The sequence below is a fragment of the Oncorhynchus keta genome, chromosome 2, assembly GCF_023373465.1.
Source record: "Oncorhynchus keta strain PuntledgeMale-10-30-2019 chromosome 2, Oket_V2, whole genome shotgun sequence".
NCBI classification, from domain to species: domain Eukaryota; kingdom Metazoa; phylum Chordata; class Actinopteri; order Salmoniformes; family Salmonidae; genus Oncorhynchus; species Oncorhynchus keta.
The window spans coordinates 42,345,826-42,357,871 of record NC_068422.1 but is presented as its reverse complement, the minus strand read 5'-3'; the positions used below and the strand labels follow the sequence as shown (position 1 = coordinate 42,357,871).

The 12,046-nt window shown below is 40.1% G+C and overlaps 1 protein-coding gene and 1 long non-coding RNA gene across 5 annotated transcripts; one reads left to right on the top strand and one right to left on the bottom strand.

Moving 5' to 3' along the window:
* Positions 1 to 1,537: 1,537 nt before the first annotated feature.
* LOC118361790 (uncharacterized) lies at positions 1,538 to 8,449 on the bottom strand. 4 transcript variants are annotated; one of them, XR_004821067.2, is made up of 5 exons: positions 8,376 to 8,408; positions 3,974 to 4,026; positions 3,796 to 3,868; positions 1,970 to 3,586; positions 1,538 to 1,835 (listed from the first exon to the last, which is right to left on the bottom strand). It is a non-coding gene; the product is annotated as an uncharacterized LOC118361790 (long non-coding RNA). The 4 variants fall into 4 exon arrangements; XR_008077475.1 differs by lacking the exon at positions 8,376 to 8,408 and adding an exon at positions 7,166 to 7,866; XR_004821066.1 differs by lacking the exon at positions 3,796 to 3,868 and having other exon boundaries at positions 8,376 to 8,449.
* A 175-nt stretch (positions 8,450 to 8,624) lies between these two features.
* On the top strand, positions 8,625 to 11,990 carry LOC118400497 (protein YIPF4). Its single transcript, XM_035797427.2, has 6 exons — positions 8,625 to 9,163; positions 9,775 to 9,928; positions 10,075 to 10,246; positions 10,381 to 10,458; positions 10,627 to 10,740; positions 10,948 to 11,990. Exons 1-6 carry the CDS (start codon positions 9,079 to 9,081, stop codon positions 11,083 to 11,085), a joined length of 741 nt encoding a protein of 246 aa, XP_035653320.1. The 5' UTR covers positions 8,625 to 9,078; the 3' UTR covers positions 11,086 to 11,990.
* Positions 11,991 to 12,046: the final 56 nt, after the last annotated feature.

Sequence of the window (12,046 nt, the reverse complement as noted above, 5' to 3'; positions counted from 1 at the left end):
AAACAGCAGAGGAAGCACCCCCCTATCCACTATGACAGGACCTCAGTGGAGAAGGTGGAAAGCTTCAAGTTCCTCGACGTACACACAAGCATTTCGCTACACTTGCAATAACATCTGCTGTAGACATGTGACAAGTAAAATTTGATTTGATTAAATACATTTTATTTGTCACATGCGCCGAATACACATGTAGACCTTACGGTGAAATGGTTACTTACAAGCCCATAACCAACAATGCAGTTCAAGAAATATAGTAAAGAAAATATTTGCTAAATAAACTAAAGTAAACACTAAAATAAAAAGTAAAACAATAAGATTACATAACAATAATGAGGCTATATACAGGGGGTACCGAGAATGTGCGGGGGTATAGGTTATTCGAGGTCACTTGTACATGTAGGTAGTGGTAAAGTGACTATGCATAGATAATAAATAGCTAGTAGCAGCAGTATAAAAACAAGGGGGGAGAAGCTGTTAAGGAGGCTTTTGGACCTAGACTTTTTTGGGCCTTCCTCTGACACCGCCTTGTACATAAACTCAGCAAAAAAAGGAACGTCCTCTCACTGTCAACTGCATTTATTTTCAGCAAACTTAACATGTGTAAATATTTGTATGAACATAACAAGATTCAGTAACTGAGACATAAACTGAAAAAGTTCCACAGACATGTGACTAACAGAAATTGAATAATGTGTCCCTGAACAAAGAGGGGGTCAAAATCAAAAGTAACAGTCAGTATCTGGTGTGGCCACCAGTGGCATTAGGTACTGCAGTGCATCTCCTTCTCATGGACTGCACCAGATTTGCCAGTTATTGATGTGAGATGTTACCCCACTCTTCCACCAAGGCACCTGCAAGTTCCCAGACATTTCTGAAAGGAATGGCCCTAGCCCTCCAATCCAACAGGTCCCAGACGTGCTCAATGGGATTGAGATCCAGGCTCTTCACTTGCCATGGCAGAACACTGACATTCCTGTCTTGAATCACGCACAGAACGAGCAGTATGGCTGGTGGCTTTGTCCTGCTGGAGGGTCATGTCAGGATGAGCCTGCAGGAAGGGTACCACACGAGGGAGGAGGATGTCTTCCCTGTAATGCACAGCGTTGAGATTGCCTGCAATGACAACAAGCTCAGTCCGATGATGCTGTGACACACCGCCCCAGACCATGACGGACCCTCCACCTCCAAATCATTCCCGCTCCAGATTACAGGCCTCGGTGTAATGCTCATTCCTTATCTTGGAACTGAGATGCAAAAAGTCCCAAATGCAATGTCCCAAGAAGGAAGTGACCCTACCTGACTAATGCAAAAGTTACATTTGAACTTCATGACGAGAGAGAATGCAGGAGACAGTCAACTAATAAAGCAGGCAGCGGACCGTTTTTTTTTTTTAGGTGCTGAAATGTAAAGCTGCTTCCACAGCGCAATCAATGGGAGGTGAACAGCACCTGGTGCTGAAAATATAGCTAACTTGTTACGCAAGTGGCACCAAGCAACATACAGAGAAAAACGACACCAGTCGAGTAATTCATTTCAACAATAATCTTTATTTTAATTTGACTTTACAAACAACAAGAGGGCTTAATTGCAGTCTTATTTATTCAGAGCCAAGGTCCATATTAAATAACTTAACTAGCTGAGGTAGGCTATGATGCTTAACAGCATCTTCCACAAGAAGAAAAATGGCCCAATAGAAATGGGATTTAAAAAAAATGCATTTGGCCTACTTACAATTGCAACTGGCCAACAAGGTAACATCCTACATAAAACAATAATTTAAAGAAAAGAAGTCAATGTCTGAATGTCTGTATCGGGAGTCTTGGGATAACCTGCTCCTGTAACGACAAAACAGACAGAAAATACTGTCAGCATGAGACCTAAAATAGCCATGGATAAGCACTGACAATAATAATAATCACAATAATGTTAGTAGCCTATATGATTAATTATTAAATACTAAGTTACTTACTTAATGGGAAAAGTTGCATTTCCCCTCGGACACGATCTTGTGGATGTCGAGTGAGAGGGTTGTGATTTTGATGCGCAGGCAGTCCTCGATTGACTTATGTGAAAGCCGGTTCCTGTCGTGAGTCTTTACTGCGTTCATAGAGGAAAATTAGGACTCGCAGGTGTAAGTCGATCCAAACATTGTTAGCACATAATGCAAGTTTATTTATTGTGCTGTATTCCTCTGAGCATGCCACCCAAAATGCACACAACGACTCAGCACTCCTGAATGCATCCCTGATTTGGCTCGTTGTTTGGAAGTTCACCATGTCCACAACTGTTTTCCCACTTCCTTGTAAATACAGATTTAACCCATTTAAGTGACAGAATATGTCAGCCAAAACAGCTACATTAGAGAGGAATCCCTCAATTTCCAGAATACTAATGTGGTCAGTTGCTGCCTTCATTTAGCTTTTTCTGACAAAATCCACAACCTGGTCATGCAGCTTACAGAATCGCTCTAGAACTTTTACTTTACTCAGCTAGCGCACATTGTTGTAAAGCAGGAGATCATAGGTGGGTGGCCTCCTCTGATTCTGTCACAAGCTTGCGGAAAAGATGGTGTTGTGTACTTGATGTCCTGCTGACAAAGTTGATTATGCGCATTACTTTATCCATCACATCTTTTAGCTCACCGTTTAGTCTGACACACAACACAGTCTGATGGATGAGACAATGCAAGCCATTCATTTGTGGGGTGATTTCCTTCAACCTACTGACCAGGCCCCTGTGTCTGCCCACCATAGCAGAAGCCCCGTCGGAGACCACAAAGTAGACTTTTTCAAATGACAGGCCATGCTGCGTAAACAATTCTTTCAGCTTTGTGAATAGGATGTCCCCGGTGGTGTGTCCTTCGAGGGGGATCAGTGCCAGTAGCTCTTCTTTAAAGTAATTTCCATGAAAATAACAGACATATAGACACAACTGTGCTACATCGGTGGTCAGTACTCTCATCAATAACCATCATTGTGGTAATGACAGATTGGTATCTCAGCACATTCTTAGTCTAAATTACTTAATTTTTGCAGTGTGCAGACCTCCACAATCAACCTAGGACCCCAAATAAACAATTTTGGACAAAGCCTAAATCAATTATAGTCACGGTTGACCACCCCCCTCCTTCACGGCACTCATCCTTGTGACATTTCTTCAGTTTCTTCTTCAGATAGCTTTACAGTTCGCCCTCCAATGGCACATGTCCAAAGTGGATGGCCCTTAATAATGTCCCGATTTTTCTCCCCTGAGCCACCTCTGTCCTTTATGGACCATTATGTATTGTTCATTTTCCTGCCTGTACACCAGCAGCATGAGAGAAGTTTGGACGGAATCTCTCTCCATGCTCACTCCATGTGGACTCATGTCACACTCCTGAGAGAAAAGGCAGTTGATAGCTTCGACTGGATGCTGTGTACAAGTTGCTGGCTCGGACTCAGGTCTCACGTAAAATGGTGAAGGACCATAGTGAATGCCATTGTCGCCATTACTTCAGCCAGTTAGAGGGGGTGAGGTTTCCACTGTTCTCGGTCAAATTATCCTTTCCATGTATCTAGATACCAACTGTAGTCACCTTCGCCAGAACCTGGAGAGAGGACAGACCAGAACAACCGTTTAGTTTAGGGCATTTCTGATCCAGGAAATCCAAACAAATGATTCACTGTATGACAAATGATTACTACTACCAATATTCTTAATAGAGATTTCTAAAACAAATGTCAAAAAGGATAACACACAGTTGAAACCATTATTTTCTCCAAATTGGTTTATACTCTATCATCTTGGGGATCTCACCGCAGAGTTACAGGGTTAGGGAGTTAGTGGGCTAATCCTTAGGGAGAAATCCCGACCAAACAGCAGACCCAATCTGGTGAGATTTGTTATTGAAGCACAACAAAAGCAAAGAAAACAAAAACAACAATACACATGTTTTTATAGGCAGGCATGTTAACAAAACAATATGCATATTTACCAAAGGGTCCCAGGGGATTGGTAATTCCCCCTTTGGACACATGAAAACACTGCCTGTTAAGAAAAAAAAAAAAAAAGAATTAGAATAACAAATCAAATTAGAATTACAACTCCATAATGAAATAATTGTATCCCATAAGATTAATGGTAAAATATACTAGAAACAGATGTCCCTCATTTAGGGGCAGCGCTCGCTCTCTGTCCTTCTCGTGGTCCGAATCACACATAGGACAAATGCTAAATTATAAACTTCTTCCTAATTATTAGTGTTTCCATATTACATTTAAATGTCACCCAATATTCTTAGCCTTTCTAGTAAGGGTGATCAGGCCTCACCAGAGAGTCAGAACAGAGGTCAGTCAACCCTGTTAAGTGAGTGTTTCTTTCCTTTTACCTCAGACATTATTTAAAGATATTTCAAACATTACAAACATGTTGAGTATCAAGTTTACATTGGATCTTTCAGTAAAATTCTTATCAATAGAATCTTTATACTGGATCTCAATGACTGCTCTCCTAAGGCACCTGCCTCAGGAAGCCTTTCAATTGGAGAGATACAGAATCATTGATAAACATGTCAAATAAAGTTGGTAGCGGACATAACATCAGTCCTGGAGAAAATAAAATAATATGTACTTAGTTTGCACATCTTAATCAGTCCTAAAAATACTTCAGCTTAATTGAGTTTGCTAAATATTGGTCAGGAAGAGTTTATAAAACCATGTGTATACAGAATTATACTTCAGACACATAATGGAAACAGATTGTCTTAGGTGACATTACCTCTTTACTTAAATCATTGGTGTACCCCAAACTATAGAATTGAGTAATAATAGGAAATAGTCAAAAAAGTCTCTTATTCATACCTCTGTCCCAAATTTCCCCACTATGTCACTTTCAGCCTGTTTGAATTCAGTGAGTACTAGCAGCTATCTATTGTTCCACAGGAAACGTATCTCTAACCCAAACACCAGATTGCGGCCTCTAATTTAATCAGTCCCAATGCTTAATCCCTCTGTTCATCATGTGACCTTGTATTGAACCATTTACTCTTCAAATTACTAAGATATTGCATTATTAGAGTTCTATCTGAAAGCCACTAGGACCCTTCCCCCCTAATAGGAAGACCTATCAGATCTAGTCTCTCAGTGTCTATAGTCTCAGCAGTTTATGTAGTCATAAACTACTGATTGTACAGTCTTGCCACATACATATTGAATAACACGCACATTTTCACACATTCACTCAGTCCCAAATAGTAATTATATCTCTTATCTAAATTTCAAGCCTCTTATTATCCAAATTTAAAATCAGCTTATTATCCAAATTTCAATTAGTTTAATAGCCAACCTTCAATCTGTTATTATCCCAATGTCAATCAGTTTAATACTTTCCACACTCACACAACTCTCACATCCACATTCACGTCATGCTATTATTTGACTCAAGACTGGTGGTACCCTCCATTTTTATGTTTAGTTTTATTGGTTTTGTTATTATTTTTTTTCTATTTTTATTCAAATTAATTGACATTTTCTTACTGAAATTCAATCGCTGTGTCCTTCAATTGTTTACAGATGACGCGTCTCCTCTGCAGCTTACAGTAAGGGTCTAGGCAGGTCCTTGTCCTCTTTTGGTCAGACACTTCTTAAAATGCGCCACAAGTTTTCCTCGCAGACCCCCACTGGAAAGCTCAGCAGGCAGAATCCATCATCCTGTTCGTTGATGCCAAATTGTCGTGGAAATTCTACCCACTGGGACGCTCATGAATGAATCATCGTTTATTAACAACTTGCTGGAGAAGTCACAGTCAAAATTAGATGCATAAAGTACCGGTCTGAAGTGAGCTCTCCCGGGGCAGTCTTGTGAGTTCTCTTATATACTGCAGACAAGTTACATTTGCATGATTTAGCTTATTCATCTTTCATAATGAATTATCATTAACATTTGCTTCATTAATGTGACCAACCAATACTGGTTCATGTATGTGACAGGCCAATCCATCATGAGGCTTCTTCTCCCTAAGCTGAGACCATGAAACAGAGATATATTTTGTTCTCAAAACAACGGTCTGTGCGTACTGCCAAATTGCAGATAGTGAGGATTCATTCAAATCAGTCACTTAAATGAACACAGAAATTGGTTATTAGAAAAGCACAAACATAAAACGTTCCATCACACTACTTTGAAGCAAGGTAAGTTATGCCTCATAATATAAAATAAAACATTCATGTTTCAAACAATTAAGTATATTTTCAAAATGCATACTGCCTTCAGCTCACATTGTAAAGTGGTGGGTGATGCTCTGATGGCCTTGTTTTGGTTTATTTCATAACCGTCTGTCACACCTGCTCCTGCAACGCCCTCTACTGGTCATCCTGTATCTCTTTGACCTGCCTCCTCCCCCAGTGCTCTTTCCCTCTGTGTGTGTGAAGACAGGTGTGCTGAAGTCTGAGCAGATCCCCATCAGCTGAAACTCATCCCATAATCAAGACCTCAACAAATACTCAGTCCTGACACTTCCACAAAGCCAGATCGTAATCTCAGCTCAGTCAGTTACGCTTCTACTCCCTTGGATTCCTCCCTGGACCTGCTTACCCTATCAACCCCCCTCTCTCCAGCCTCAGCCTCCGCACCTGGTCTCCAGCAACCAGCCCGAGCGTTCCCTGACCTACACTCCATCTTCCCCGTGACCCATAAATACCTTGGTTACTTCATCCCCATCTCCTTGCCCGAGTCTGCTCTTGGGTTCAACCCTTCAGCTTCACCTAACACCATAATTTACGAGATTTGTCAATGTTTTCATTGTCTTCTGTTTGGAGTGCTCCCTTGTGTCTGGTTCTCTGTCCTGATAATGTTGAGGCTCTGTATGCTGTGTGTGTGTGATAGTTGTTGTATAAATAAGATATGACTAATGAATATACACACAGGTCAATTTAATTCCACAAAATTATGCCAAGTCACCTATAGACAGATAAGCATGACAGTCAACGTATTTACATCGACTGGTATTTCCATCAATGAATAAAAAGTATTGTATTGCCGGCTAATGTAAACCCTGCCACTGGCATTAGTTAGCTAGCTACCTAAAAAAATATATATAGTACCGGTCAGAAGTTTGGACACACCTACTCAGTCCAGGGTTTCTTTATTTGTACTATTCTCTACAAGACAAACGACAGTCCATCATTACCTTAAGACATGAAGGTCAGTCAATCCGGAAAATTTCAAGAACTTGTAACGTTTCTTCAAGTGCAGTCTCAAAAACCATCAAGCGCTATGATGAAACTGGCTCTCATGAGGACTGCCACAGGAAAGGAAGACTCAGAGTTACCTCTGCTGCAGAGAATAAGTTCATTAGTTACCTCAGAAATGGGCAATTAACTGCATCTGATTGCAGCCAAAAAAAATAAAAATGCTTCACGGAGTTCAAGTAACAGACAACTCAACATCACCTGTTCAGAGGAGACTAAGTGAATCAGGCCTTCATGGTCAAATTGCTGCAAAGAAACCACTACTAAAGGACACCAAAAATAAGAGATTTGCTTGGGCCAAGAAACACGAGCAATGGACATTAGACTGATGAGTCCAAATTTGAGATTTTTGGTTGCAACCGCCATGGCTTTTTGAGACCCAGAGTAGGATGATCTCTGCATGTGTGGTTCCCACCGTGAATCATGGAGGAGGTGTGATGGTGTGGGGGTGCTTTGCTGGTGACAGTCAGTGATTCATTTAGAATTCAAGGCACAATAAACCAGCATGGCTACCACAGCATTCTGCAGTGATACGCCATCCCTTCTGGTTGTCACTTGGTGGGACTATCCTTTGTTTTTCAACAAGACAATGACCCAAAACACACCTCCAGGCTGTGTAAGGGCTATTTGACCATGAAGGAGAGTGCTGAGTTCCAATCACCCGACCTCAACCCAAATTAGATGGTTTGGGATGAGTTGGACCACAGAGTGAAGGAAAAGTAGCCAACACGTGCTCAGCATATGTGGGAACTCCTTCAAAACAGTTGGAAAAGCATTCCAGGTTGGTTGAGAGAGTGACCTTTTACTAATATATATATATAAGTTTTATCCAGCTGGATAAACACTCCAAACAGCCTACCCGACCACTCAGAGGCGTCCTCATGGTCCTGAAGCACACCGTTGCCTGGCTTTGTATCACATTCCAATGATACAACTGGGGAATGCGATTTTAAAATGTGAGAGGGACATGTAACCCCAGTGAAAGTTGCGCTCCTGCATGCAAGTATTTTTACCCCCACCCTGTCGGCAAAACAAATCGCAGCTATGGCATAGCTAAGTTACTTGTAAACGCATTTTAAATGTGATTTTGAAATAAGAACATGCTTCCATCAATATAAAATACCATTAGCCATTTCCCGAGATACTTACCCACGAATTGAATGGGCTAACAACGATAAGAATTACTCAGCACTGTGCAGTAACAGAGCTAACAGGTGTTCGTTTTTAATGGCAAATGAGTTCACAACGAGCTGATACTATTGGTCTTTCTATTCTGATCAGCCAACCATTTGGGGGGAGTGTTTTGGACGACAAAGGAAGGAGTGGTTATCTTTTTTTTAAGTGTCATGTTGTATATTGCTGGCGGGAGTCCAACTATCACTAGATGGCGAGATTTTCTGCTGCCTTGTTGGGATTTGATGTGTCCGTCTTTACCAGCCTCACACTTCCTTCTTTCTGTAATATCGCTGGTCGTCACTAGTTACCACAGCCAAAAGGTGATAAATCCCGACTATTTCTACGATTTATTTTCTGAAAATCTGACTCTAACTAACTCTAACTACACGGCTAATCTTGTGCCTAACCATGACGTTAAATGAAAACCAAAAAACACATTTTTGTTTTTATCAGTTATTACGATATTTCCAATTTGACTTAGTGGCTGTGGTAACCAGTGGAAACCAATATCTCTGGCTGTGTGTGTTGTCGGACCTCAGTGGGTGGGACCAAACGATACCTCAACAACAAGATGGAATAATCGTGACAAATGAAGGGAAACCCGTCATTGACAACGTTATATTGACTTGTGGCAGGTTATTCATTGAAACGCTTTTTAAATGTCAGTTCTTAGGTCATGAAGGTTGTTGGCACAACATCAACAATGCAGCTGTCTCCCACCAACGGAGATTTTACCTTCGTCTCGTCAACTGAAGCTGAGGGTAATGTTAGCAGGCCGTGAATACTGTCATATGTGTTTTATATTCATTTTAGTTAGCTTGCTAGCTAGCTAGCTAGCTACCGTATTTGTCAACACGCCATTCTGATAGCTTGCCATTTAATTCAAGTATTTAACTAACCTTGAGTCGTAGTGTTGTCAATTTTGTCAAGTTACGTAGTGGTTCAGAGAGATTTGACAGCTTCTGCAGCTTTTACGGCTAGGCTAGCGTTAGCAATCCAACTAGCTAACGTTAGCTATATCACTGAAGTAAATAAATCTGTCTAACTATATTCTTCTAAAGCTAATGTAATACATAACTCAAAAGTATATTTTCACTAGTTGCATGTATTGCTGATTTGAGTAAATAAAGTTGAACGTCATTTAGACAGTAGGACAAACAAGGGGACAATTATTTTCGTCATTCTACGTCCGTTTTTTTGCTTAACTGAGGTGATTTGGTTTAGTGTAAAACGATCTATCGTGGGAAAAAAGGTATCCTTAATTGTGATACGGTTTTGGAAACCTTGAACATATACTGTACAGTTCAACAATACAGAAATTCAACGCATGTTATATGTGAACCAATAATCGTTTACATTAAATTCCCTTCAGATCTAAGTGGTACTATCGATGCCCCAGATGTTAAATTGAACATGGGCAGCGACAATGCAAAAGACCCATATGCAACCACGTTCCTGAGGAAACGAGGCTATGGCTGGCTACTGGAAGTAGACGAGGATGACCCAGAAGACAACAAACCTCTTCTGTAAGTACCTTCTTCAAGAAACCCATTCTTTGTCCATGCACATTGATATTAAAATGACACTGACATCCAATTTGGCCATCACTGCTAACTAAATGTGCTGATATCTCATGATGCTCCTGTTCTCTCTCATATGCTTGTATGATTAGGGAGGAGCTGGACATCGACCTGAAAGACATCTACTACAAGATCCGCTGTGTGCTGATGCCAATGCCCTCCTTGGGCTTCAACCGGCAGGTTGTGAGGGACAACCCTGACTTCTGGGGTCCTCTGGCTGTAGTGCTCCTGTTTTCCATGATCTCCATCTATGGACAGTTCAGGGTGAGGCGGCAGGACAACCTGTGATTTCTTTTTCTTCTCAGATGACACCAAAACAATGTGTGCTTTGGTACCATGTCACAATTTTTAGCTTGAAAGTTGTTTTAATTATTTGTTGCATTACTTTATTTCCTAAGGTTGTGTCTTGGATAATTACCATTTGGATATTTGGATCTTTAACAATCTTTCTGCTGGCTCGTGTTCTCGGTGGTGAGGTAAGCGCCACCTTTTTAAGCTAAAATAATTCATATCCCTAGTCTTGAGTAGTACATTTCTCTTACTTGATACTGTACATGCCTCTGGATGTGAATTTGCTTCCTATTACAACATGAATGATGTGGCATGCTGTGAAACACTGACTTGCATTGTTTTATATCGGATAGGTGTCTTATGGACAAGTCCTTGGCGTGATTGGATACTCTCTACTCCCGCTCATCGTTATAGCTCCCTTGCTTTTGGTCATTGGAGGTTTTGATGTTGTTTCTACACTAATAAAGGTGAGCACATCAGCAAAGATAATCAACATTTATTCTCTCACATTTTCCACAAAAATAATCTCTAATTCAGCACTGCAAATTTGATTTAACATACGCGAACATATTTAAAGCTTTTGAACATCTTTATATGTTTTTGTTGATAATAGAAATGTACTCTTAAATCAGATATGAGTGTTTATTAGTTGTCAACTGTCTTTCATTTTCCAGCTTTTTGGGGTATTCTGGGCTGCTTACAGTGCTGCTTCTCTACTTGTTGGGAATGAATTCAAAACCAAGAAGCCTCTTCTCATATACCCTATTTTCCTTTTGTACATCTACTTCCTGTCACTATATACTGGGGTCTGATTGGACAAATGGCGACTGTGGGCACTTTGGTTGGAGACTAACACAAAGCACTGTGAAAAGACACAAGGATTCATTCCACAATGAAAATAAGGAACATGGATTTTTTAAAAGGTTATTTTCTCCCTCTTCTTTTATCTCTGTTTACAATCCTAGACTGTGGGGATAAGGGTATATGTTACGTCAGTGTATTTAAATGTGCCCCTTACCTCTTTGCTCATTAAAAAGCAGCATATAGTGTAAGGCTGCATTCAGATTTTATTGTAATTAGAACCATGGTTTGCATTCGCATCATATAATTATTTAATTAAGGTGTGAAATCTGGTTTTGGTAATCATGTTGGGGACACAGATTTTTGTTAATGCTTTTATTCCATAGAGGAAGGTGGTGCCAAATACAGTGCACAAATGTTCAATTAGAACCAAGGGGTTAAGAAAGACGTCAACCCCTAACTGAGGTTCCACCATTATTTTGTAAGGTAGTGGGTTTAACATACTGTTATGCGTTATTTAGTTGTCATTTTATGCACCTTTTACAAACCTTTATTTCTTAACTTAAGAATTTCAGCCTGGGTAGGCCAGTAGATGGGCAGTTTGGGTGAAATAAAACAGTCTACTAAAGTGTGGTGCCTTTCATTAGTTGTTTTATACAGTTGTTTAATCTTTTATTGAACTGATGTATATTTTCAGACAACTTCCTTGTATCGATTGTACATATAGCTACTTAATGTGTTGGAGACGTGATAGTATCAGAACATGTTATACAATTGTGGAACATTTTTAGACCTGGAACAATAGTGATATTTATCATGAATTCACAGTGGGGGTTAAAAGCTATCAACATAATTGTCCATATAACTGTTGTACTGTACTAGATATTTTAAAATACATTCCCTCTCATATGTCAAATGTTATCATTAATCTGCATGCCTGTTAAAAAAGCCTCACACCCAAGCTTTTATGTA

Coding starts and splice junctions, on each gene's coding strand:
- LOC118400497 (XM_035797427.2), top strand. CDS start 9,079: ATGAAGGTTGTTGGCACAACATCAACAATGCAGCTGTCTCCCACCAAC. Junction 9,929..10,074: donor GAAGACAACAAACCTCTTCT/GTAAGTACCTTC, acceptor TTGTATGATTAG/GGAGGAGCTGGACATCGACC. Junction 10,247..10,380: donor CCATCTATGGACAGTTCAGG/GTGAGGCGGCAG, acceptor TTATTTCCTAAG/GTTGTGTCTTGGATAATTAC.